The sequence below is a fragment of the Vespula vulgaris genome, chromosome 18, assembly GCF_905475345.1.
Source record: "Vespula vulgaris chromosome 18, iyVesVulg1.1, whole genome shotgun sequence".
Taxonomy (NCBI): Eukaryota; Metazoa; Arthropoda; class Insecta; order Hymenoptera; family Vespidae; genus Vespula; species Vespula vulgaris.
The window spans coordinates 834,594-861,262 of record NC_066603.1 but is presented as its reverse complement, the minus strand read 5'-3'; the positions used below and the strand labels follow the sequence as shown (position 1 = coordinate 861,262).

The window sequence follows — 26,669 nt, the reverse complement described above, 5'->3', positions numbered from 1 at the left end:
AACGAGTTATGGTGGACATTGGTGCGACTGCGCATAAGAATCGTCCTGACCGACTCGTACTTAAGAAAGCGGCTAGAGTTTAATAACAACGAAGATAAAAATCGTTTCTCTTTTTTCCCTTAACAATAACGAGTAAAGAAAGAAAAATAAGTTATTTCGACCGTAATCGATTAATTATTTCCAAAAATAAATGAAATTAAAATATTGGTAAATTTAATTGTAAAACATTTTAGACCACCCGTTAGATGATTCATACTTTTGAATATCGCATGATACTATTTAATTATTATTATTGTTATTAATATTATTATTATTATTATTATTATTATTATTATTATTATTGTCGAAATTACTCTCGTAAGATCAATGATCGAACTTGTTTTTCTTACGTTCAAGAAAACTCATATATATATATCTACCTGTGTCTGTGTATACGTGTACATACTTAACCGTTTCGTTTCATAATATGTTTTTCATGGACGCAGCACGAAATTGTCACGTTTTTCTTTGTATCTTTATTGTACGTATCGTACATAAAGATATATAATAATAGTGTCGTTCAAAGTCATATTTAAGACGTAAAAGAGAATGATTAAAATTATTAAAGTTTATTATCGACGAATGTTTTCGAAATCGCATAAAATTTGTAGTCAATGATAAAATAAAAGAATAGAAATCAATCGAAGCGGGAAATCAATCTAATCGGAAAATTTTCTTTTTTATCACGTATGTACATATATACTTATATACATTTTATTATGATAGTCGTTATCGTTTACACTAAATGTCACAATTATCTTTTAAAAGATAAAACGTGGTTTATCTTAAAAACAACGAAAGAAAAAAATATTCATCCTTAGAAAATTTCATAAAATTTTTAATCGATAATAAATTTGTATAGATTGCTATTTTATCGACATTTGATAAAATAGAGCACGAAATGTAACCATTTAACATAACTACATAAAAATGTACGTAATGTGGAATACATTTGTAAAATAAATAATTTTTATTTTAAACGATAGAAAAGTAATGAAATTTTCTTATTTAATACGATGATGAAAGTAATAAAAATATATTCAAACGAATTGAAATGTTCGGTTTCCGGTTGATTTACGTACAGCGACCTCTTTTTCCGGTTTACCTTAGTGCGTTAAACGCGTGTAACAATGAAGGCGAAAGGTGAAGTAAGTAAATTATTTATTTTTACTTAAAAATCTGAACGTATCTATGCATCAAATAAATCATTATTTTTACATTGTTTGATAGTGCAAAATTATGTACAAGATATATTCCTTATTCGCATAATAATTCATTAATAAGATAACATAACCTATAGGAGCGTTATAGTCAACACATGTGTGTATAATTTTCCGAATAATTGTTTCTAATTAATCTCAAAAAGTTTATAATACTTAATGGAAATATCAATTCTGTCTTTACTTTTTCAAACTTAACTTATATTACACCACACTGATTGATGCAAAAAAAAAATTGGTTCTTGTATACTCCGACATGAAATTATATTCTAATTATCTTTCTAGCTGAAAGAATATGAAGTCATTGGACGCAAGCTCCCAACTAAGAAGGAGAATATACCTCCTTTGTATAAAATGAGAATATTTGCACCTGATGCCATTGTTGCAAAGTCTAGATTTTGGTACTTCTTACGTCAATTAAAGAAGTTTAAGAAATCTACTGGAGAAATTGTATCTCTGAAACAGGTGTGTATTAAAACAAAGTATAATATAAATTGAAATATAAATTAATATTGTTGTTGTTATCATGATTTTAGATTCCAGAGAAAACTCCAATCAAAATAAAAAACTTTGGCATTTGGTTGAGATATGATTCCAGATCTGGCACACACAACATGTACAGAGAATACAGAGACTTATCTGTTAGCGGAGCTGTAACACAATGTTACAGAGACATGGGAGCACGTCACCGTGCACGCGCTCATTCCATTCAAATAATTAAAGTAGAAGTTGTAAAAGCAGCCAATTGTCGTAGACCACAAGTTAAACAATTCCACGATTCTAAGATCAAATTCCCATTACCCAAACGAATCCATCATAAAAATCGTATGCCACTCTTTAGCGTCCGTAAACCACGCACTTATTTCCTTTAAGTGCATTATTTACAATGTTTTGTATATTGACGCTATAAATATAATATTCTAAACAAAATAAACCGAGTATTAATATTATAATATAATTATACACGACAACATACTTATTAACTGTAATTGCTTAATATTTTCGATAAAACTATTAAACGTAATTTAGTTTCAATCGTTGGACAAGAACGAGTATAACCTCAAAAACTTTCGAGTAATAATGTAATCAAAAGAGAGACATGGTTAAATATATCGCATGATTCATTAAGTAAATATTCTCTAAAATGTGTTAAAGACGTATATGTTCGATTAAAGAGGTTAGTATTTGTTGACATATTTCTTTATTTATTTGCATAAAAATTTTATTTTACGAAATATATAAATGATTACGAAATATCAAAATATAGAATTATATAAGAAGTAAATATTTTCTATATAATAAACATGTTTCAATATGCGCTAAAAGCGCCTTTAGTTATTGGTATTACATCATGCGTATGTCATTCGCATTAACTGCCTTTACTAATACTCAGTGACGGCTAGGACATTTGCATTGTGTGCAGGTTATGCCATATTAGTCAACTTTATCATGGTAATTCGTGTTGTCAAAATTTATACATAAAGGTTCGTAAAATATCTATAATAAATCATATCAATTTTTCAAAATTTAAATAATTTTTTAACACGAAATAAAGGATATTAGAATCGTGTTATTGTTCGTTTGTTACGTGACGTATTTATTGAAATTGGAAAACTTAATGGGATTGACAATGCTTTGTTTTACGATATTCCATAGATTGTTAAGGATATTGTGAATTTTATTATCGTTCGTTTTAGATAAGTAATGGGACAATCTCAAGATCGTATCGTAACTCTTCGGGAGCCATACGATGAAACTGGTGACAATGGATTTATTCTTGGTAATAAATATATTCCAGAGGAACTACTGGCAGAATTTCTCTGTCACGTTGACAATAAAACTCTATTAAATTGTCAGTTGGTCTGCAAACGTTGGAAAATTTTAATACATAGCTATGTATGGCGTAAGAAAGCTGAGATGACATTAAATCGTCCACATATATTAGATACAGATATGCCTTGGAAAGCTTATTATATGATAGCCAAAAAGAAACCCTTTGAAAAAAATTTAATGAAAAATCATTCGGGAGAACATGGTGTACAGAAATATTGGAAAATCTTTACCAATGGCGGTGATCATTGGAAAGTTGAAAATCCACCTCTTGGAGTTCCACCTTTACCAAAAAATGTTCCTGTTTTTGAAGGGAAAGAATATTGTTTTGTAACATCTTATAATAATTGTTTCAAAATGCAATTAATAGATTTAGAAGCGGAAGGATTATCATCGTATGTGCTGGATGTTTTACAACCAACTATAGTGGTAACATTAAATTTAAATACGACATGAATTTTTTGCTGACGTTACAAGTATTAGCCTAATCTGTGAAAACATGATTTTGTGTAGGTAAGTGAATGGTACAGTTGTAGATGGGACTGTCCTGCTCATTACGAGTGTACAGTAGAATTATTAAGGAGTGATAATAAAGTTATGAAAACATTCCAATTCCATGATGATATTGAGGGAGATAAACAAAATCAATGGTTAAATGTTAGTGTTTTTTTTTTCTTCAACTGTACAGTAATCTTTGTAAACTACTAAATAAAATTTATATTTTTTATTAAATAGGTTAGTCACGAATTTAAAGACTATGGACTTGGCCTTAAAAAAATTAGTTTCTATCATGGGGGAATGGATAAATCCTTTTGGGCAGGACATTATGGTAGTAAAATGGCTGGTGCTTGTGTTATTGTGAAAATACCTGAAAATGATGAACACCGATGTGAGGAAGGTGATACAGATACAAACACGGATACAGATACAGATACAGATACATATAAAAGCTCTAATACGGATTAATAAAGAAACTAAATCTATATTCTATGTAACAACATATAAAGTATTTTTTTGGATATAAAGTATTATGGACTTACATTAATATTATTATTGTCTAATTTTAAATGGAGCAGTATATGTATTTCTATCCCTATTTGATTCTGTATTTTATTTAGTAATTTCTTTCATTAGAAATTTGTAACTCACAGTAATAACACAAAATTTCATCCTTCATTTAAATTACATAAAAAAAAAAAATAACTTTCCTAATATGTCTTAACAAGAAGTCAAATGAATTTATCTGTTTTTTTTTTGTTTTGTTTTGTTTTTTTATTTATTTATTTTTTTTTTATTTAAGTAAAAAATACATTATAAAACATTATAATATTACATAGAAAATAATAACCATTAAAAAGCGGCTAAAATAACTTATTACATATATTTAAATTTTATTGGAGCATTTAAAAAATTTATGGATATAACTAGTAAAATAATGTATAAACAAAAAAATTAATGTTAACTTATGCAGTTGTATGAAAACGTGTAAAGTTTACAGTCTTCATTCACACACTTCATTTTTATAGATAATATAATAAAGAACATGTTTTCTAATATTTTGTATATATGTACAAAGTCAATAGTTTGTATATATATACAAAGATGTGTGTTTTGTATATTTTATATACACTTACATTTATGTCCATTCTGTAATTTACAATATTTATTCCATTGCCTTTTTATTACGAACTTTTATACATGCAATATTTTATACTGCTGTACTAAACATGTTCATAAAAGTGAAAAAAATAATGTAAATTGATATTTATCGTACATATGTTGTTATATAAAAAAAAAATATATAATACATTTATTATTAAACTTAGTTCCATATGAAGCTATAATTAGTTTAATCTAAATGCTATTTCAACTAAATTCTGTGGTGCAGAATCCTGATAACATACATACAATTCTTTTGGATGTGGAGTTGTATATAATCGTCCTATGACCCAATATGTTGTGTTCTCCCATTCAAAAAGAATACCATGTTCTTTAATAGCAATTAAACTTTTGTTAATTACAGTTTTATCCATATCTTGGTTCAACATCGTTTTAAAACGTATTGTGTTATGTAATAGTCTATGTATCATATGCACACATCTGTTAAAATTTATTAGAATTTTGTTGTCTTTTGATGTGGTTTCAATTGGATGAGAAGACAACAAAATACCCTCGGTTAAATCCAAATGTACATAATGATATAAATAATTTTTTTCGCCTGCAGTTAATTTGTTTGGTAGTAAATATTCCACCTGATTTAGCAAATTGTCCCGTATATTGGATATATCGCTATTTATTACCTGACTGTCATTCTGAAAAAAGGAGTATTTATGTATCTTCTTATTTATGTATCTTCTTATTTATGTATATTTTGTTTTTCTTTGTAGTAAATCATCTATAGAAAATACAACATCGTTAGTTAATTGAAGAAAATATATTTACCCTGTAAATATCTATGTCTGAATCACTATCATCAGAATATTTTGATCCACTACTAATTTTTTCTCTAGTTGCTCGTCTTCCTAATATTGGCATTGCCTCATCACTAACTTCACTTATTGCACCAGTTCCTTGACTTAATGAATCTTCTGATGTTTGCAGAGAATACACTAGGATATAACAATAGTAAATTCGTTTATTATCAAAGAACTAACCATAAAGTAGCTTAACTAATTTTACCTGATCCTAAAACTGTTGGACTTTCTTCTAAATTGCGCTTTTTTAAAATTGAAGCCAGTTCTTGCGTTTTTTTATTAGCAGAAGTATTAAGATTTGGCTTAGGTATTACACTTTGTACATCCGATGATTTTATAAAGCCTAATAAATTTTCTGTTATGCTGGATGATTGTTTTGATAATATACTATCTTCATAAGGAATCACTTCTGGTCTGGCATTAGATGTGATCCACTTTGCAGCTAATGTTGTTATTCCAATTTTCTGTATATGTTTAAGAGTTTCTTGAGCTTCTTCTACATAAAAAACATCTGGTCCGGTTGTGTCATCATACCTATTAGATTACAATAAAATTTTTATTTCAATTAAAGATTAAAAGTATCAATAAAAAATATAATTTCGTTCTTACTTTGCAGTACAACCACCAGATTCTAAAAGAACTGCTAATAAATCATGTTCATAGCCAACAATAAGTAAAAACCATTTCCCATTTGGAACCAATGGTTGATTAGAACTATGTGTCTCAACATTTCCTCGATTACAAGATAAAGGATAAACTCTTTTCCATATGACAAGAGATTTCACAGGTTCTGTATTAACCAGATTCAGCAAGCCATTTTGTCGTAAAAATGCATGTATTTCAATTAAATCTTCATGAGGTAAATGAGATCCTAGGAGATAACATTTATGATATATGCAACTGCCAAGTATTGTATACAGTCTTTGACAATCCATAGGATCTTCATTCTGTATCATATTCACATGAATTTAATGATTACTACTAAGTACAATTTTTTAGATTCCTAAAACTATTAAGTAAGATATATAAAAAGATATATACCCAATCTCTATAATCCATAGCTTCCATTTCATTTAATGCAGCATCAATTTGTATTTGAGCATCTCTTGGCAAGTGAACAAAATGTGCCACTGAAAAACTGCTTTTGAACTTATAATTCTCAAGGTTTCTTGTACAACATTGTAAATCTATTTCACTCTTTGAACTGTTAGTACTATCTTCAGAATTTTTTATATCCAATAATCTTTGTATAATTAAAAAGAAAAAATGATCTATGCTATCATAATTCTCTTGATTTGTAAAACATTTTGTTAATGATTGATAAGTGAATTCTAAAGTCTTGACAATGTCTGCGGATAACATACCAGCTTCTTCAAGACTACAACTGAAATATTTAATGAATTATAAAAAAAAAAGAACATTTTATAAATGTCCAAATTTTTTCCTCTCTAATATTATTTATATATATTTACCATTTCTCTGGCAATGCAATCAATAATAATTCTTCATTGCAGGATGTATATACAATGTGCATTTCTTCTCCTGCTATATGTACAGTTGTACTAAAAAAAAGAAAACGTATATAATTAAATTTTTTTTTAATAGTATAGCTACATAAAAATTAATGAGAATTTACCTGATTGGTTGTGCACCTACTATCTCTGGTAACAAATGATTTAATGTTATAAAAGCACCTCTTGCTGAACATAAAGTAGAATGTACATTATCAGATCTTGGAAAGGAGTATAATACACCCTGCAATTCTTGACCTGTTTCTGAAAGATCTGTAGTACATAGATATATTATACCTAGTGGATAAATTAATAAACTTTCCATTAAGTTCACACTTTCTCCTTTGTTAACAATATTTTGTACTAATGATGATTGCTAAAAATAGAAATATAATATATGCTCTATATACATTAAATAATCCAACATTATTCGCGTGATTTAAATTGGAAAATAAAATTACTTTAACTGTATTCATTCCAGGCACTTTTGCTGTAACATCAATCCCTGCTACTCTTTGAAGTTCTAATGTTACCTATATGCATGAATATGCTCTCTTAGGTATGATATTTAATTATTAAAAGAATATCAACAAAACATTGTAATATTAATTTTTAATATATATTGATATTGATATGAAGAGAATTATTATCTTACATTTGTTGGAGTAGTTATCTCAGATAATACATAATCCAAGTTTTGGAATGTAACATTGTTTGAATTTATGCTCTTTAACCAATCTCCAATTTTAATATTTTTATTTTTCATTGCTTCACCATCTGGTATAAATCCAGCAACCATAACTCTAACTTTATCTGAAAAAGTACCTGGTGTTATACCAAAATATGCTTCACATAATGTTGCTCTTCTTCCTAATTTATGTCTTTTTTCAGGATCAACCCACAAAGTAACTTCACGAATTTCACCTGCCTAAAAAGTTAAAATCATTTTTATTTATTTATTAATTTATTCAAATTACGCATTGAAACTATATTATTACACGTACCTGAAAATCTCTAAAAGTAACTTCCTTATTTCCATTTCCTTCCTTTTCTTGACTTCCTCTATTACTACCAACTAAATTAGTATTACCTTTTTTATTTCTTGTACTCCATCTTTTACTGTCCTTACGTCTTAGCAGACGCATGAGTTTACCTGCTCTAGTACTACGCCTTCGAGTTAATTCTGGTTGTGGACTTTTTCTTGAATCGTCGCAAGATGTATGATTGCTTGATAGAGTTTCTACGGGAGATTCTATATAGAATACTTCCCCATTTGGTCCAATTTCTGACTCCCATTCAATTATTGAGCTGTATGTGAGATTGCATGTAAATAATTAATTTCAATATATTTAATTCATTTTAATGGGAATTTTATTAATTGTTCCAATACCTGTCACTGTCAGAGTAATATGAACCTGTACTTGACCCACTGTCACTTGCCCACCAATTATGTTCATTATCATCTTGCTTTGTATTTTCTAAATGGCTTGTTTGATCAGGTTTCAATAATAATGTCTTACTCTCTGCATCATTCATTTTTATGCAAAATTTGCTATATTCAAGTATGTATAAAGATTTATTTCATCAAAATATTGTCAACAAAATGTTCTCCACATTATATATAAATATAGATTATAATTGTATAATACTTTTAACTATATATTTACGTTTTAAACCGATTATATTAATTTTCTGTTTAATTCTACCATCTTACACCTGTTGGTATTCATATGCCTGGAAGGTTGGGTCAAACTGAGTACCTGAATCCAATGGTGTAGGAAAAAAGGGATCAGTATATATATTTCATTTCAATGGTTTTTTCTTATTATTAACATATTGTACGAATATAAATATAGTTGTAAATATATATAATTATTTCAGATATTACAATTCACTTATTTACGAAATACTAGAAAAAATAATTTATTTCAAGTTTTTTTTCTTTTTTTTTTTTTCTTTTTTTTTATAGTACATTATTTAAAAGTCAAGATAATATCTCTTAAAGTAAATGTATAAGTACGTGTCCATAAGAAACAACGGTCGCATACCTATTATTGTAAGAAAATAAAATATTCTAAATCAAATACTTTATCTTATGAGAATAAAATATCTTTTCTTTGTCAGAGAGTTAATGGTTGAAAATAATTAAGGCTAATAAATTTAAAAATATTCGATATAGAGATTTAATATTAAATTTTATCTTATAGACTGCTTAAGTCTAGACGGTATAGATTTAATTTCACTAAGTTCCTTCTTCTTATGTGGATCAGGTAGAAAACATTTCCACAATCTTAATGTTTCATCAGCACCTGCACTAAGAACTGTAGTACCATCAGGAGACATGGCTAAATGTAAAACACGACTAGAATGGCCAGTTAATTCTGCAACTTTTGTCATCCCTGGATATTTCCATATAGTTAATTGATTTTGTGCATATCCATGGCCTGATATTATTTCCTTATATGTTGAAGACCAAAGCAAAGAGCATACTTGTGATTTTGTATCTATACTATTTAGGCAAGCTCCTATATTTAAAGTAAATCATATATAAATAAGTTTCATGAGCATATTTAATTAATATTTATAAAGATATTTAAATTAGTATAATAACTAAATATATAATTGTTTATTCACCTGTATTACAATTCCAAAATCTAATTGTTCTATCTGCAGTACCACCACCACTAGCTAAAATATTATTTTGCCAAGGACACCATGCTAATGCTTTTACAGCTGCTTGGTGTTGATTCAATGTATAAAGGGGTTGAGTATGGGAATGATTCTGCCCAGCAACTACTGGCCATATATAAAGCATATTATCATTGCCACCACTAGCTAAATACTTTCCATCTGGTGACCATTTTAAACCACATACTTCTTGAGCATGTGCATTTACAGATGATATTAAATGCTGACGTTGTCTAACATCATGGTGTACTATTTGACCACCTCTGAAAAAAAAGAAAAGAAAATAATTGTAAGATCTGATACTATACAAGGAAACTTGAACAACTTAGTAACTTTTATACATTTATTAAAGTACCTGCAGCCACTTGTCAAAATATGAGAATTCCATGCAAGAGAACCAACTCTAGAAGCATGACCATTCATTACACGTACTCTTTTTACTTCACTACAATCCCATAATTCTGTATTTCCTACAGTAGTTCCAATGGCTAAATATGGACCTTCCTGAATCCATGCTACAGAACATACATAATCATTGCTTTCTAACTCAAATAATTGTGCTATAGTGCCTGTTCCAGCATTCCATAAATATACACTACTACCTAAAGCTACAGCTAAAACATTACTTTCTGACCAATCAATTAGATTCAAATCTGCAAATAAAAACAATTTATTTATGTAATGTAATGTATTTAATACAATGTAATGTATTTATGTATTTTGTTATATACTTACAATAATCATCAATAATTTCTGGTGCATCTAATATTCGATCAGGGGCTTGTGGGATATATCTTGTAGAAGCTTTAACACTAGCTGGTGTTTTCGTCTGACTATAGACAACTCTTAAAGGATTCTGATATCCTTCAGGTGGAGCTGGTGCTTTATTCTGATATGATAAAACTCTCATATTATTAATATCCCCACCATGTAAATTTTCTCCTATCAAACGTTGCATTTCTTTTTTCGTAGGACTTATATTATCTCCTTTGTCACCATCTTGGTCTATTTGTTGCTGCTGAATCTTAAATAGAAAAAATAGAATTTTATAAAGTAAGACATTAAAAAGACATAATTAATAAATATATACTAATAATTAACTATAAAAGAAAAAAAAATACCTTATAATAACCTAAATCGAAGTTTGTTGTTGATCTACAAGGAATAAATCTATCTCCACCATTAGGTGTACTGGCAGGAGTATTGACATTACGACCTGTTGTAGAAAATAAAATTAATCTTCACAAATATTAATAATACAATTGCTATAAAATTTTATTTACCTGGAGACTTTTTATTTCCTTTTGATGGTGTCTTTTTATTCTTTGAATCTTTTTTATCTGTTGGGGTCTTCCCCGTAGTAGTATTCATAAAAGATGCAGACATAACTTTGCGTGATGAGTTCAAGCTAACATTACTATAAAAAAAAAAAAAAGAAAGAAAGAAAGAAAAAAAGAGAAGAAAATAATTATATATTTTGATGATTGAATGAACATAACATAACGCGAGATATGATGCATTACCTTGAATTTGAAGTCTCCAAACATTTTTTCTGCCAGCGTGGAAGTGGTCCTTTGATGGCTTCATCCATTCGGGTTAAATTATTTAATTCTTTCATATATTTTAAATGCGACATGATTATAGATTATGTAATAATAAAAACTTGACACCGAAAATTATACAGTATTCACGAACGTATTTTTTACGATGCAAATCTTTCAAATCTTTTTTATGAAAATTAATAAATTAAGAAAAGAACTTCCAGAGTGACTTTTCTAATAAATATATCGTGTGATTAAGTTGCTTAAAAAAAAAAAAGGGAATTGCTACATTCACAAAAATAAAAAGTCTTTTACACTGTACTGCAATAAGCTCGTGAGACAACTCTGGGTCATTTAAACGGATGAAACATCTGAAAATCTTCAAGCGACCGTTGAGTTTTGAATTTAATTCGTGTTTCCTCCTACGATGGCGCTTGGAAACGATTTTCAGAAGAATTTTCATCGATATTATTTTAATAAAAATAAACATAATTATCTTAAGAAATCATAAAAACAAACCTATTTACACTGATTACAAAACTAATATTTATTTAAAATTAGAAGAAAATTCAATCTACGTAACTTTTCGATTTCTGTTGTTTTGATTGGTCGAACGAGAGACAAATCGACTAATCAACATCAAGCTACGATCTGCCATTTTCTTCAAGTTTGAAACCTAACATATTCAAAAAAAGTTTTCCTCCGACATACAGGACAGATGATTGATATGAAATTCCGATATTAAAGGTGAGAAAATAATATTATTTCATAGAACTGTACTTATTTTTATCCTTGTTTCTTTCGTATCGATCGATATTTAACTAGAACGATGACAGAATACAGCAATTTTATATTGTAGATACAATACGATAGGATAGAAAGAGAGAGAAAAAGAGAGAGAGAGACAGACAGAGAGAAAGAGAGTGAGGAGTGAGAGAGAGGGAGAGAAGAGAGAGAGAGAGAGGGAGAGAAAGAGAATGAGAGGGAGTAAGAGAGAGGAAGGAGACCTCATTGATAAGGATCAAAATATACGGTACATCGCATATACTTTATTCTACGTTCGCCTTATTTATATCGATTTTTTCATGTTTGTTTTCGGTATATTACGTGTCTAAGGAAGAGGAGAAGGGAAAAGAGATCGAAATAGTAGTTCTTGCGACGTGCGCCGTACGACGTAGTTATCGCGTCGTAGGCGTAGTAGAGAAAGAGGCGTATGCATGTAAGAAGGTGAAAGGTCGTGATGCTGTTCACGAAGAATTCTTGGCAAGGTTTAAAAGCGTTCAAATCTCGCTCGATTTAGTTCGAAAGATCTCGTACTTGATTTTTCCTCATTTTTCCTTTCTCCTTGTCTGTTTCTCTCACTCTCACTCTCTCTTTCTCTCTTTCTCTCTCTTTCTATCTATCTATCTTTCTCTTTCTATCTTCTATACTTGTTCTTTCTTTCTCTGTCTTTCTCTCTGCTCCTTTCTAAACCGATTCTACGTTCGTTCAGCCAAAGCGCGTACGACGCTGGATATTTCGATGTCTCCGAGAGACGACCAGTCACGTTTTCTTTTTCCAATACTTTTCAACGAAGTTTCCTCGTCATATCGGATACGTTCGAATACAGGCGCCTATCATTTAACATTCCATTGGTATCGTCGATTTAACGCCGCGAGGGTAACCAACATGGCAGCGGAATCAAAAATTGCTCTACCATCGTACGGTGGATAATGAGGACCTTACAAACGAGAGATTAGCAAGATCTCGAGGCCTGACATTTCACAAAAGGACAACTACGATGCTCGGATAACAACGTTGTCTCGATGCGAATGAGAGAAAGTGAAATAATGTGTTCTAAATAACGAAATAAAGGGTTAAACTGGCAGAGAGAGAGAGAGAGAGAGAGAGAGAGAGAAAGAGAGAGAAAGAAAGAAGGAAAGAAAAAGAGAGAGAGAGAGACTTGGCAACGTAACAACTGATCAGCCGCCCCTTCAGTCAAAGTTTGAATCTTTCAACGGTCACGCAAGTAAGTGTCAAGCGTCGTCGTACTTATGACGATCTTACTTGCCTTCGTCCCACGAATTATTGGTTCATTTCTGCATGAATGACGTCTTAGGATCGTCATAATTTTCTTAGATTCATAAAAATGACTATTACCGTACGTGGGTCGTTCAAATCCAGTTTACCTTTGATATCACCCACTCTAACCTTCCGCGTGTTTACTCACACGTATACTATATTCGTAAGCATTAATTAAAACTCTGTTATTCTTTATTACATCGTGCATCGATAACAGGTTCGTTCGAGTGCCATTTGTGCTGTGGTGTACGATAAATTCTCTGCTTCACGATGGATGTTAACGACGAAGTCTTAGTTTGTGCGGCCGAAATTATAAAAGGTAATTGATCTTCTTCTCTTATCCAAACGATTATCGATTTTCTTTTCTTTTTTCTTTTTTTTTTTTATATATATATATACTTTTCGATATTTTACTTGCTCCTTTAATAGTCGTCATTTTAATTTTTATCTTCTTAAGAGTTTCCTTATTTATATTTATTTACATCAATCGTTTCTACTTATGTTTAGATCGATTGTACTTTGCGACATTAAAAACAATGGTAAAACCCAAAAGTACACCTAACACTCATTACTTCAGCATTGACGACGAGTTAGTATATGAGAATTTTTACGCAGACTTTGGTCCGTTAAATCTAGCTATGTTGTATCAATATTGTCAAAAAGTTAATAAGAAACTCAAGGCAGTAACGCTGAGTAAAAAGAAAATTGTACATTATACTACGATGTACCCAGAAAAAAGGGTGAATGCTGCCTTTCTTATAGGAAGCTATGCTGTAAGAATATATCATGCTCGTATATCATATTGTAAATATATAAATATGTAATTCTGTTTTATATATTTCAGATACTGTACTGCAAACATACAGTGCAAGAAGCTTACGAATGTTTGACCAATAGTCCAAACAGTCCACCTTTTATGATGTTCCGTGATGCCTCTGTAGGATCTCCGTGTTACAAAATATCATTGTATGAATGTCTTAGTGCTATAGATAAGTGCCATCGTCTTGGTTTTTTTAATTTTCAAGATTTTCGAGTTAAAGAGTACGAACATTTCGAAAGAGTTGAGAATGGAGATTTAAATTGGATAGTTCCTGGAAAATTCATTGCTTTTTGTGGCCCACATGCAAAATCTAAAATTGAGAATGGTACATATTGTACATTGTGTTATGTATCTTATTATTTTGTAAACGCATAGATATTTTTGATACTAAATCTGTTTTCAGGATATCCACTACATGCACCAGAATCCTATTTTAACTATTTTCGTCGTAATAATGTTTCTACGGTTATACGACTTAATACAAAAATCTACGATGCTTCAAGTTTCATAGAAGCAGGCTTTGAACACAAAGATCTTTTCTTTGTGGATGGTTCGACGCCAACAGACTCGATTATGCGTCAATTTCTTAAAATATCAGAAAATGCAAGTGGTGCTGTAGCTGTACATTGCAAGGCAGGTCTTGGAAGAACTGGTTCTCTCATAGGATGTTATATCATGAAACATTATCATTTGACTGCTCATGAAACGATTGCATGGATCAGAATATGTAGACCAGGTTCTGTTATTGGACATCAACAGCAATGGCTAGAAAAGTGGGTATTCTTCCTGAAATGTTTCCAAGTAAATTGTAACAAATACTCGATGGTTTTTAATATACTATACAGTTGGCACAATATCTCTAACTATTTATACATTAGATTTATTAGTAATACATGTTTATTGTGATAAAAGTAAAATTCTCTTTTAGTTGCTAAATAAATTAATATAATTTCGATAGTTACACCTATTTTCTGTAGGCAGTAAATCAATTTTGAATTTTGTGCTTCAGAAAAGAGGCGTTTCTTCACTCATTGCTGAAAGAACCACTACATTCTGAGAATAGAAATCCAGTGCATAAATACGGTATATATTCAATAATGGGAAGACCTAAAACCGCATTCCTATTAAATCTAAACAACGCTCGTGTGGTACAAGATAATGTTTCTGGCATAATGCACAGAGTAGATGGAATCAAATTAGATGATTCTACCCCTGTTGCAAGTCTTAAATCAACAAATAGACACTCGTCCTCTACTTTAACACAAGGTGATAAATTAAATCAAATTAAAGCTAGAAGAAGAAGACTACGTGTAAATCAGTCTTCTCTTGGCACTCCTACTGGATCGTCAACAGTTGTTCAGTGAGTTTATTTATTCATATAAGATACATAATTACATGCGTCATTTGATACAAATAATTATTATGCTTTCAGTCCATATTTAGGACCATTACTGCAAACCAGAAATCAAAAAGGAGCAGCTATTGCTACATTAGCTGGAAATAAGGAAAAAGGTCCTTTAAAAAGATTACTCGCGAGATCGACAGCAACAACAGTTGTTAAAAGGTCAGATTATTTTGAACTATTGCCATTCTTATTAACACAATTCTCTTATCTTTTATCTTCCTTTTTCTGCACTTCTGCCTTGGACATTTAATAACATGCTTTGAATAATATTAATGAAGCATCTTATATTTCTAATATTGCATGTTATAAACTAAATCTTAGACCTTTCTATCTTTCTATGGAAATTGTAGAAACAGTTGGCTGGTCAACAATAGCTGTGATCCACCTACCCGCCGTGTTAGATCTAAACCAACAACACAGATCCATAATATCAACAACAATACAACTACTACTACTCCTGTTACATCTATGTCTATATCAAAACCAGTGACAAAGGCGAGTATGAGAACTTCATGCATCTCAGAGGCCCGTGCTACGAACTCGTCTACAAATCATTCGGTTGCACAACCACAACCAGGCATGAATATGATTCTTAGGTCAGCAGACCGAGTTACCCGCTATCATTCTCTCAGGCAGTAAGTCTCAATAACTGTTACTTTCCAAAGTTGTTACAAAGTAACAGTTTTATATTTTCTTCTCTCTCTTTCGTTGTTCCTTTTGTGTGTTTTGAGGACACACCAGGAATCCTTTATTCTTATCCCCTTACAACTTTTGAAGCTTGCTTTACTTCTTCACGTAATTCTGCTTTCCTTTACTAACAAGAAGTCCAATAATACAATATTAAAGCATGTGGTGGTATATAATGTATACAACTTATATATATATATATGCTTAAATTATTTTAAGATTTTATAACACAGAGAGTAATAGAGAGTGGATACATTTCTGGATACATATTATATTTTTAAGTATTTTACAGTATACAGTATTACAAAAGTATCCCATTTATTTACAAATATAAAGAGAACACGTTATTTTTATACAATCATAGTAATAGATTACTGGTATCAATCTATAGAACACGCGTTATAATATGCCTGCAGCATGGTACTGTGGATTTTTATGTTGGCATGAAGTAACATCATTCCTTATAAAATTACCTGGGCCTGGACAAATAATAACACTGATAAGAATTGCACAAAAAATTTGTTGTTTTTATTTTCACATACATGGAAACGTAACATTGTTTATTCAAATCATACATACATCTATTTGCCCAGGCCTGAGCATTATGTAAACTACATTTAGCGCTTAAGCATGAAGTAGTAGCGGAGGTGGCTAACAAACCGATCCCATCTATTTCTATGACTTGCAGTGCGCGCACGACAAAAAGTTGTAAAACTGCATTTATCAGATGACTAACCGATATTCTCAGTGGCGTGGGGGAGGACAGTCCAGTAACCCGAGCGTCTCACCAGCGCCGAAGATCTCATCGCTTAAACCCCATCATTCAATAAATGCACTTCAAAGATCTTCGATTTCTTCAAATTTAAACGAGTGCAGGTTAGACTTTTATTATCAAAGGAGATTTAAAAATATTTGCAGCCATTTTCACACTGCATTTTTAAAAAAGATCTATCATTCTTTTCGCTATATTAATATTTTGAAAATATAAAGTTTTTAAACGCCACCAACAAGCGGGAGTAACTTATTATATTTACTATGAATACTTTTGCAATTTTACTTTGACGGTTCTTCCATTTTGCGACACGTTGAACGCTCGCATGAAAAAAAATTTGTCGTTTATATCGTTATCATCTTTTTTCTTAATCTTCTGCTGGTCAGACAAAAAATATATTTTCGAAGATCGCATCGAACTCGATTAATTTTCCAATTGGATGATCCTTTTTCTTTTTTTTTTTTTTTCTTTTCTATCATATTTTAATAACCACATTTCATTTTATCTATTTTTCAATATACAACAGAATACAAGAATTTTATTACCGAGTTCTATCATTAGATAGTAATGATGCATAAATACAGTGAAAAACTATTGAGACTCTATGAATGTTAAAATGACAATTTGCCTACTGTTAAAATAAAAAAATTTTGTATTAACATTATATCACATCTTTCACATAACCATTCTGTAAATATTAATTAAAACAACTAAGTTTTTAGATAGATTCAATCTTTTTAAGCATTTCTTAAATGTTTCATTGCTTTGAGCTCGGTAAAAGGCATTGGGGGACAGAAATTTGCAATTTTGCAGTGCACATATAGAACTAGTTTACGTGTTATTAACAAAATATAATTGTCTCCATATAAAAAAATGGTGTATAGATATAATAATTATATCAGTCCTTTGCTAATGTGTGTTACAGCAAAGGAAAGATTTTATGTACCATAACATCTAATTTTTAATCAAATAGAAACTATCAGAAGCTATAGATTTTTAAAAATTATATTACTTCATATAAACTTGTTATACTATTGTATTACATGCGTAGAATAGTGTGCGTGATTTAAATCTACATTTAAGTAGAAAATATTAATCCTTTGCAGTCGTAAATCCTAAGCTGCGTATCGCACGCACGCTAATCATTTGTTTATACGCGATGTAGATATATTATCAAAGATTATAATATTCAATATTATAATTAAAAAAATTGATGGATTTGAAAATAATTAATATTAATAAATTGATACTATTACGACCGCAGAGGATTAAAAAAGAAATATTCAAAATACTACACACAGCTTCATCATGGACTGAAGATCATTTTTAGATCCTTTGATTGTTCGTACGATTATATTTTATTATTATTTAATATATATACTTCATTGATCTTTATTTTTTTCTTTTTACATTGTTGTAACAATGTCAACTGAAAAACATATCACGAAATATAATTATAATAAATACTGGTATTAGAAAAAATAATTTATGAAGTAAAACGAATTAAATTATAAAAAAAAATCTAAGGAATCGACATTAAAAATACGTATTGTAAATATTCTCTATTATTAAGTAAAATATTTAAATGATTATTTAGGCGAGTATTGAAATTTTTTTTTTTTTTTATGCGAAAATAAAAAATCTAGTCTGATATGTACATTTGAAAAATTTATTTCTTGTACATATCAAAGGATTTGAAAATGAAAGAAAATATTTCTTATCCTGATGTAGCAATGTGTAGAATGTACATAGAATTATATTATTCGGAATAAGTACAACGTTAATGATATAAGCTGTTGCTATTACAAATTAATATTTGTATTCTTTTTTGATTAAGTTTTTCTGGAGATACCTAAATGTTTTTATATCCAATAATTCTTTTTTTCTAATTTTTGTTTATTTAAAAAAAAATTTTTCTTTTTAATATTATTTTTTTTCTCGAAAATTACATAATCTGTTATAACGGCTTATACATTTTGCGATATCACAAAAAATGGAATTTTATAATTCGCTATGCGAAGACACGATATTGTAATATTTATACATCATCAGTTGTTTCTTACAACTTAGTCAAGTATTCTTTGCTAAGACAATGCACAGAAAATTTACTGTGAAAAATCACAGAAAATTATTCTAAGGAATTGCATACATTTACATTTAGTAATATGAACAAATGGAATGCCATTTCCAAATTTTACAGTTTAATGGATCATACAGATTGAGAAACAACTTGATTAAACAGCTCACATGTAATTACAAACACATACATTATTTCTATGAAGTTAAATATTTCCATATTCAGCTTAAAGCAAAAAATAAATAAATTAATAAAATAAAACAAAAAAATAGTAAAGTAGTAGTTATCAATAGTGTATAAAAAATATCCTGTTTTCCATCAAACTAAATTTACTAATGTTTCTAAATACACAGATGCTTTTGATGTATATGCCTATCACATGTACCAAAAATTTATGTGTATGAATTTTTATGCAGACATAATAAGAAGCATTTAACTGGATTGCTTACACAAATATTGTCATTAATGTATGACAGCAAACTATTTTAATAATATGATGTAATCAATGTGTCATAGCAGATCCTAGAAAAGGAAATGTTTTATAGATTTGAAGATATTTGCTAATAACTGTAGATATATAATAGAATATCTGATTTATAAATATATGAATTACCTCTTGTATTTCTGACAAATAATTTATTTTGAGATTAGGAATTAGTTTTACAAACCCAATAGTTCGCATTTTCTTTTTTTCTTTTTTTTTTTTTTTTAAGGGATTACAAATTCACATAACAATTTTTAAGGCCTAAATTACAAAGACCATTATTATGATAATTTGTTATATATAATTACAAATTGAAATGTTGGATGAAATTGCGCGAAAGAATACTTTTTTATAGATATTATAACACTATGAGTTGTATAAAAATAACATTGATAATTGGTCAATATTTATTTCTCACTATAATTATTTAGCTAAATTCAGATATTTTACAAAGTTATTTAAAAATATAATTTGTTGAGATAACTGTGATATAATAAGCACACACTTTTGATCTTTCTATTGAAAGGTTTGGCCATTTTAACTATAAGAAGGTATATATGTCTCGAAAAGGCCTCCCTTTTTATACATCCGTTGCAAAAATATTACACAAACACACGACCAATTATCTGATTTTCCATTTTTCTATGTAATGTTACATTTGTCTGTCTAATATTGATATAAATTTAATATGTTAATGTAATGTGTTATGATTACAAATGTAATGTTACATGCAGAGAGAATTCTATTTAATAATATTAAACGTGTGTATAATTCATGCACTTTGGAAAAATATCTTTATTCACTGTTAAGCTTATGTTAAAGTTTGGTATATCGGTAATTAATGATAAGAAATATTGATAAAGTATTATTTAACACTATATACTTACACATTAGGGACTTCTTTTTATAATTACTATCAATGTTTCATGTGCTTTATATATATAAATGACACCTAGTGAACTTTATATTGCGTTATACACCTAATAAAGACTATGTATTTTACTTACATTATGTATTTTATGAATAGTATAACAATCCCATATACTATAGAAAGTAGTAGATGATATAGTATATGTGTTGTCTAAACAAGAAGTACAAGCAGTGGATATAGTTAAATTCAATTGCATGCAATGATTTCAGTATATACGTATATATATATATATATATATATATATATATATATATATATAAAAAAGGAAATAAAAATGAAAGGAAAGGAAAATAAGAAATTTTAATTATATTCCTAAAGTTTATTTGTAAGCTAACAATCGTTCGTAATAAGTATTTGATCATACAAAATATAATTACAAGCTCTTAATACGATACGTTCGTTATATCACAATACGTCAATTAATTTGGATATAAATTTGAAGGAAATACATTAATAATGTCACAACTATGGATATATTACAATGTTTCGAATAACATATTTCTTCCAAATATACTAATCCCGGGAGATTACACCATTTGTTTTAGCATATTTTCTCTATGCTTTTAATTTCCATTGAGATCATCTATTTGTATATTTCTACGGCATAATGTTGGAAATTGTAAAATACCTAATATACTTTACATAAATATTACAAACTAATGATTTAGTTACAATACTTGTTACAATAATTCTATACGATTTATAAACTATTCACATAAGGCAGGGATGTGTGAATACGTGCGTGAATCGAGTTGAGAGAAATGTAATGCAGTAGTTATACATTAATAGTTCCCTTTTCATTTAACACATTTTGCAAAATTTACAATCTACTTTTATTTTTACAATTCAAGACAGGAAGGCTCTAACTTTCATTGCTACGTGTACTCTACACACGGCACAAGTCGTCATTTCCGGTGCACAATCAACACAGGCAACCATATGTCCACATGGTAAGAAAACCACACCTAACTCTCCATTATAGCAAATTTTACATACTCTAGCATCATCTACGGATTTGCTACAGTGCGCTTTCGTACTATTGAAATCTTTACATCCTTTAATTTCTTCAGATGTAGATCCTTCTACTTTCAAGCCACTCTCAGTTCTGTGACTTGGCCCAGGGGCATTTTCAATTTGACCATTTTCTCCACTATCCGATGATAATGGTTCAATTGTTTTAATAAAACTTGGTAAGTTCATTTGCAATGCCTCCTGAAAAAAAAAAGAAAGGATATGTTAATAATTAAATCCGTAAGAGTAATATTTAATTCAAATAGGAATTAACATGAGAATTATAAATGTAAGTTACCTCTGTTGAAATGGGCGATGTTTGCTGTCCTGTGACTTTATTTACATACTCTTGTCCTTTTACCATCAGGAGATAGCAACACTTGGGAAACCATTTGGCATGTTCCTCCCAGGGATCATCTTCAGGTTCCCAATCTTTGAGGCCTCCTCCACAATGATAACAAAGAGTCTGATCACCATTTCCTGTGTAATGGAATCCAGCATGTGCTAAATGTTCTTTTGTCTGTGGCATTGATCTTGGCCAGGTATCAAATGTTTTTAATCTTGCATCATAACTAACAAAGTCAGGATGCAATGGTCCCTTTGTACGACCTAAACCCATAGCATTTAATTTGGCAGTGCTCAAAAGTTGTAACTCTGCTGTAAGAGTATCATTTCCAGAATTTTGATGATATATTCCACAAACATCTAAACTAGATCGTACTGGTGGTATAGTATTTGGATCTGTTCCTATAGGCACATTTCCACACGGTTGTTTTTTAATAAATCTACATTTACTTGACCAACGTTTATGATCCTCCATTGGATCATCATTTTCTACCCACTGACATATCTCTATGTTACATTCAAAACATTTAACTTTGTCTCCTTCACCAAGATAATAAAATCCAGCTGCTGCTAATTTTTCTGGTTCTATATAGGGCACAGGCCAGTTTTCAAAACTTCTTAATCTCTCTGATTCAAAGCGATAACCAACATTATCTACTTCATCTACAGATTTCATCTCTAGTGATGAAGATAAACTTACATTGCCAGAATCTCTGACTGGCAATGATTCATTTGGTAAATGTTCGATAATGTCTGTCATGTTTGTAATTTTAATTACACTTATTGCACTTGAATGTTGTATCAATTATTTGTGTTAAAGTCTGTAATAAGAAACCAAAGAATGGTCAGACACAAATTGCAATTATACAACAACAACAAAAAAAATTGAACCAAATTGAATTTATTTTGCAGATAAATATACTCTATGCACTCGCGCGAGGATGTTCACTGGGGTAGTGGAGAAACTCGACTGAATAAATTTGGTAGAAAATTAAATTATATCGCCGCGACGAGCGATAACAAAATGTATCCACTCGACGAGACGTTTTCCGTACAACTGAACGCTAGGACGAGTTCGAGGAATGTGGATTAAATGAATTTCTCCCTCCTTTCATCCTACGGAACAAGCCCTTTTTCTTAACTACAGAAGCTACCCTTACTTTCTTTACCAATAGGAATGTAAAATTGAAGCCCATTCTTCGACCGTCCCTTTTAATGACTATCCCTTTTTTATTACCTGACCACTTTTATTACCTACCAAGAAAATTTTAAAAATACTTCAAGAATTCTCTATTAAATACTGGTATATATACATAGATATTTTAGAAGTATTTCTTCATAATCTTTTAACGTTCATATTGCAACAATACGTGAAAGTAAAAGTACGTATAAATTCAAAGATAATCAGTTAATTATCTCTATCACGAAGAGCGATTTTTAATTTAATCATGAAAATAAAACCTATATATCAAGACTTCTAAGTATTATGTTATAAATAATTATTAATGATAATTTTGATTGCACATAATGTAATAATTGTTTACTTTCGACGTTACTTTTCGATCAACATTTCCCGCCAAGCATGATAAAATTATTTCTGAACGTTTCCTACGGGTAAATATAAATGTAATCATTTTGTAAAATATCTATTTTTACATAAAAATTTATTCTAACGTTGAGATATATTTATTTCTCAATATTAAAATATATTTTACAAAAATAACTTGGTACTATCTTCGCATGTACAACTCTCCGTGCAACGTTGCCACGTTCAAGAACCGTTCCACATTCCTTTATTGTTATATTACTCGGGCGTGCATCCATAGGAATGAATGCGGATACAGGTACGTACCTACGAAAGGTTCCTCATTGTATCGGCCCGTTCATGCCTTTAGTATTTTCAATGAGTATAATGAGAGTTATAATGGAATTATATACTTTTGAGTAAATATCTTATTTGTTACAAAACAATATCGAAATACACAATCTATACAGTTTCAAACCGTACGATTTTTTTCTTCAAGAAATAATAATTTTTTTAAATTTGAGAAACTTTCCTCCTCCATTGTTTATGAAAGAACATATACATATGTAATACATAGCGTTCTTTCTTTAGCACAAAGTTCATTCGTGGAGAGGTTCAAAGAGGATTTACTCGTGACTCAAGCTGGAATAATCTCTCGACGTTTTAAATTCCTGTGTGGTGAGATAAAAACTAAGGACAGGATATTATACAAAGAGAGAGAGAAAGAGAAAGAGAGAGAGAGAGAGAGAGAGATGACGTTATACTTTTCTACATAAATACAGCACACATGGAATTTTCTTTTTCTATGGAAAGATTTATCGATATACTCCTAAAAAAAAGAGAAAACAAAATAACAAGTGAAATTCTGCTTAAATCGATATCGTCCTTCGATAACATTTCAAAAACAATGAATAGATTTATCAAAGAAGATAAACAAATGTAATCATTTTACTCGAAAGTCAAACTCTTACTATTTTCACACGATACTATCACGTGAGACGGTGTCACGTAAAATTTGTAGAATATACGTATTTTTCTTTGAAACTCGTCGCGTCGTCTCTATCTCTCTCTCTCTTTTTCCATTCATGATTCTATCAGTTACGTGGCAACGGCGCCTTCGAGTGTGGGAGTGTAACGGAAGTTAGTCAAACGAGAGAGATAACACGAGAGACCATCAGCATAGTATCTTATGACAGGGCTATACAAAGTTTTCTTTTTAACAATAAATTACTACACATCAAGGGAAAAAAATAGGTATTGTTTAATAATTAGTTATTTAATTTTATGGTTCATCATTAATCAACGTTTAATATATACATATATATTCATTCTTTTTTTATTTCTTGGTTTATTCTACCCTACTTTTTTTTTGGTTAGGAAACGTTTAATCTTTCATCATTAGACTATTAAAAATCGATTAAAAATGTGACGTATAATTATTAGTATATCGATATTCTATCATACGATAGAATCGATTACTGAATGTTCATCTCGATACACACAATGAATCAATGTATGTTTGTACACAATGTATAGATATAAAAAGAAAAAAAAAAAAAATCTTTGTAAAATTGTCTAATAAATTTTTTTTATAACACAACTCTATAAGAAATAATTAATGAAACATATTGAAAAATAATGATATGTATTGCAAAGTTTAATATATAAATTTTAATTCATATAATTACTAAATACGTAATAAAAATAATGTAACCAATCAAAATGCGATCTTTAAAAAGGGCGGGTAAACGAATTACCCCCAGGATAGTAAGTGTATCAAAATAATGTATTATCTATATACGCGCGAATCTGATAATAAAAATTTAAATATAAAAAAATACGAGGTTATCTTTGACGTAACGTAATTAACGACATATGGAAAGGATAGTACTTGAAGATAGTAAAAAAAAAAAAAAACAATAAGAAAAAATATCGACAGGTTATTAATATATCCGTAGATATATATAGATTAGAAAATAAAGTAGATATTTTACTTAGCGATAAGAACGTTCTATAGAAAACAAAAGAATCATAAAACAAAAACGATCGATCTTGTGAAAAGAACGGAACTACGACGTCGTCGTCGTCGTCGTCGTCATGAAATTTGTAACAAAAGATATACATACGCTAATGTCTTCTTTACGGATCGCCTGTTTCTGTGTTCACGTGAATAATAACGAAGAAATATTCTTTCTTCCTTTTGTCAAACGATTAAACGTATTTTCCTACGTTGATTCAAGAGAGAAAGCGTCTTTTCGAATCCTTGTTAATAAGTTGAGAATCGTCGACTATGCGTCGATACTTCACGAAAACGGCACGTTCTCTTTCCTTCTTGTTCTCTCTCTGTCTCTCTCTCTCTCTCTCTCTCTCTCTCTCTCTCTTTCTCTTTCTCTTTCTCTCTTCCTCGATTGCTAGCTTTCTATAATAATTTTAAATCGAGAACGTCGTCACTTACACTTCCATAGATATCGATTTTATCAATGAAATCGACTGTATGTAAACTTGAAAAATAAATAGAAACGTACCATTAACGTTAGATGAGAGAAGAAAATAATACGAGGAACGAATACGATCAGAATCAGACGCTCTATGGACGACGTTGTATGGGTGTTGTTACGAAAGCAGCTGCACGTAAAGACACCAATGGCTGTTCGTTTCGAAGAACCCCACGAAATCCCTCACTTGGAACTCGAGGCCGTATTATAAAATATAGAATACTGCCATCTGCGTTCAATTTGATTGATATATTTCATTTATTTTTCTTTCTTTTCTTTTTCTTTTTTTTTAACATTCTTCGTCTACTAAAAATAACATTTTTCTTATTGGCGAATAATTAAACCGAGGCAACTTTGAATTGTTACTACGATCGTTGTTGTTTTGGAAACAAAGAAAAATATGCGAAGGAAAAATTGCTATATTTTTCAATACGTTCTTACAAACGTGTTTAATACTTTGTTACAAACAAAAAAGATGTAAAAGTAATGTATACAATTTTCCCATAACTCTTTGTACAACGTTGCCACGTCTGAGCAGTCTTTTTATTGTTACTTTACTCAGTCATCTACAGGAATGGATGTGAAAGCAGGGTCGTAATTACAAAAGATAATCCTCAGGTAGAAACTGTAATAATATAACAATAAATGTAATCGGAAAATTTGTCCTTTTTATGATCGTGTTTTTCCCCGGATCAAAGGTTCTAAAAAATATAGTTCAATACAAAAAAAATAAAAAGATACAAAAAATAATTC

The 26,669-nt window shown here is 29.8% G+C and overlaps 6 protein-coding genes and 1 long non-coding RNA gene across 15 annotated transcripts; 4 read left to right on the top strand and 3 right to left on the bottom strand.

Annotated features, from left to right (window-relative positions):
• Window positions 1-1,094: 1,094 nt before the first annotated feature.
• LOC127070383 (60S ribosomal protein L18a) lies at window positions 1,095-2,193 on the top strand. The gene is made up of 3 exons (XM_051008251.1): window positions 1,095-1,187; window positions 1,545-1,724; window positions 1,796-2,193. Exons 1-3 carry the CDS (start codon window positions 1,170-1,172, stop codon window positions 2,129-2,131), a joined length of 534 nt encoding a protein of 177 aa, XP_050864208.1. The 5' UTR covers window positions 1,095-1,169; the 3' UTR covers window positions 2,132-2,193.
• A 100-nt stretch (window positions 2,194-2,293) lies between these two features.
• On the top strand, window positions 2,294-5,526 carry LOC127070380 (F-box only protein 44-like). 2 transcript variants are annotated; one of them, XM_051008243.1, is made up of 4 exons: window positions 2,294-2,436; window positions 2,957-3,518; window positions 3,603-3,746; window positions 3,825-5,526. In XM_051008243.1, exons 2-4 carry the CDS (start codon window positions 2,964-2,966, stop codon window positions 4,053-4,055), a joined length of 930 nt encoding a protein of 309 aa, XP_050864200.1. In that variant the 5' UTR covers window positions 2,294-2,436; window positions 2,957-2,963; the 3' UTR covers window positions 4,056-5,526. The 2 variants fall into 2 exon arrangements, with proteins under 2 accessions (XP_050864200.1, XP_050864199.1); XM_051008242.1 differs by lacking the exon at window positions 2,294-2,436 and adding an exon at window positions 2,528-2,743.
• LOC127070370 (protein inturned) lies at window positions 4,934-8,892 on the bottom strand. Its single transcript, XM_051008225.1, has 11 exons — window positions 8,465-8,892; window positions 8,079-8,382; window positions 7,730-8,002; window positions 7,536-7,607; window positions 7,200-7,450; window positions 7,036-7,125; window positions 6,605-6,947; window positions 6,173-6,510; window positions 5,769-6,097; window positions 5,532-5,698; window positions 4,934-5,401 (listed from the first exon to the last, which is right to left on the bottom strand). Exons 1-11 carry the CDS (start codon window positions 8,608-8,610, stop codon window positions 4,934-4,936), a joined length of 2,781 nt encoding a protein of 926 aa, XP_050864182.1. The 5' UTR covers window positions 8,611-8,892.
• A 194-nt stretch (window positions 8,893-9,086) lies between these two features.
• LOC127070374 (cell division cycle protein 20 homolog) lies at window positions 9,087-11,975 on the bottom strand. Its single transcript, XM_051008235.1, has 7 exons — window positions 11,286-11,975; window positions 11,046-11,179; window positions 10,884-10,978; window positions 10,498-10,786; window positions 10,118-10,415; window positions 9,709-10,025; window positions 9,087-9,599 (listed from the first exon to the last, which is right to left on the bottom strand). The coding sequence occupies exons 1-7, from the start codon at window positions 11,396-11,398 to the stop codon at window positions 9,271-9,273; spliced, it is 1,575 nt and encodes a 524-aa protein (XP_050864192.1). The 5' UTR covers window positions 11,399-11,975; the 3' UTR covers window positions 9,087-9,270.
• LOC127070386 (uncharacterized) lies at window positions 9,952-11,024 on the top strand. Its single transcript, XR_007784494.1, has 2 exons — window positions 9,952-10,051; window positions 10,735-11,024. It is a non-coding gene; the product is annotated as an uncharacterized LOC127070386 (long non-coding RNA).
• A 367-nt stretch (window positions 11,976-12,342) lies between the features above and the next one.
• Window positions 12,343-25,349, top strand: LOC127070371 (dual specificity protein phosphatase CDC14A-like). Of its 7 annotated transcripts, none has more exons than XM_051008232.1 (12): window positions 12,343-13,311; window positions 13,582-13,683; window positions 13,872-14,137; window positions 14,209-14,509; window positions 14,588-14,957; window positions 15,194-15,544; window positions 15,617-15,748; window positions 15,940-16,084; window positions 21,392-21,490; window positions 21,611-21,730; window positions 21,919-22,093; window positions 22,809-25,349. In XM_051008232.1, the coding sequence occupies exons 2-9, from the start codon at window positions 13,635-13,637 to the stop codon at window positions 21,404-21,406; spliced, it is 1,629 nt and encodes a 542-aa protein (XP_050864189.1). In that variant the 5' UTR covers window positions 12,343-13,311; window positions 13,582-13,634; the 3' UTR covers window positions 21,407-21,490; window positions 21,611-21,730; window positions 21,919-22,093; window positions 22,809-25,349. The 7 variants fall into 7 exon arrangements, with proteins under 7 accessions (XP_050864189.1, XP_050864187.1, XP_050864183.1 ...); XM_051008230.1 differs by having other exon boundaries at window positions 16,965-21,490; XM_051008226.1 differs by having other exon boundaries at window positions 15,940-16,224; window positions 17,025-21,490.
• LOC127070379 (putative inhibitor of apoptosis) lies at window positions 20,839-26,662 on the bottom strand. 2 transcript variants are annotated; one of them, XM_051008240.1, is made up of 4 exons: window positions 25,947-26,662; window positions 25,548-25,840; window positions 21,850-22,717; window positions 20,839-21,752 (listed from the first exon to the last, which is right to left on the bottom strand). In XM_051008240.1, exons 3-4 carry the CDS (start codon window positions 22,654-22,656, stop codon window positions 21,387-21,389), a joined length of 1,173 nt encoding a protein of 390 aa, XP_050864197.1. In that variant the 5' UTR covers window positions 22,657-22,717; window positions 25,548-25,840; window positions 25,947-26,662; the 3' UTR covers window positions 20,839-21,386. The 2 variants fall into 2 exon arrangements, with proteins under 2 accessions (XP_050864197.1, XP_050864198.1); XM_051008241.1 differs by lacking the exon at window positions 25,947-26,662 and having other exon boundaries at window positions 25,548-25,936.
• Window positions 26,663-26,669: the final 7 nt, after the last annotated feature.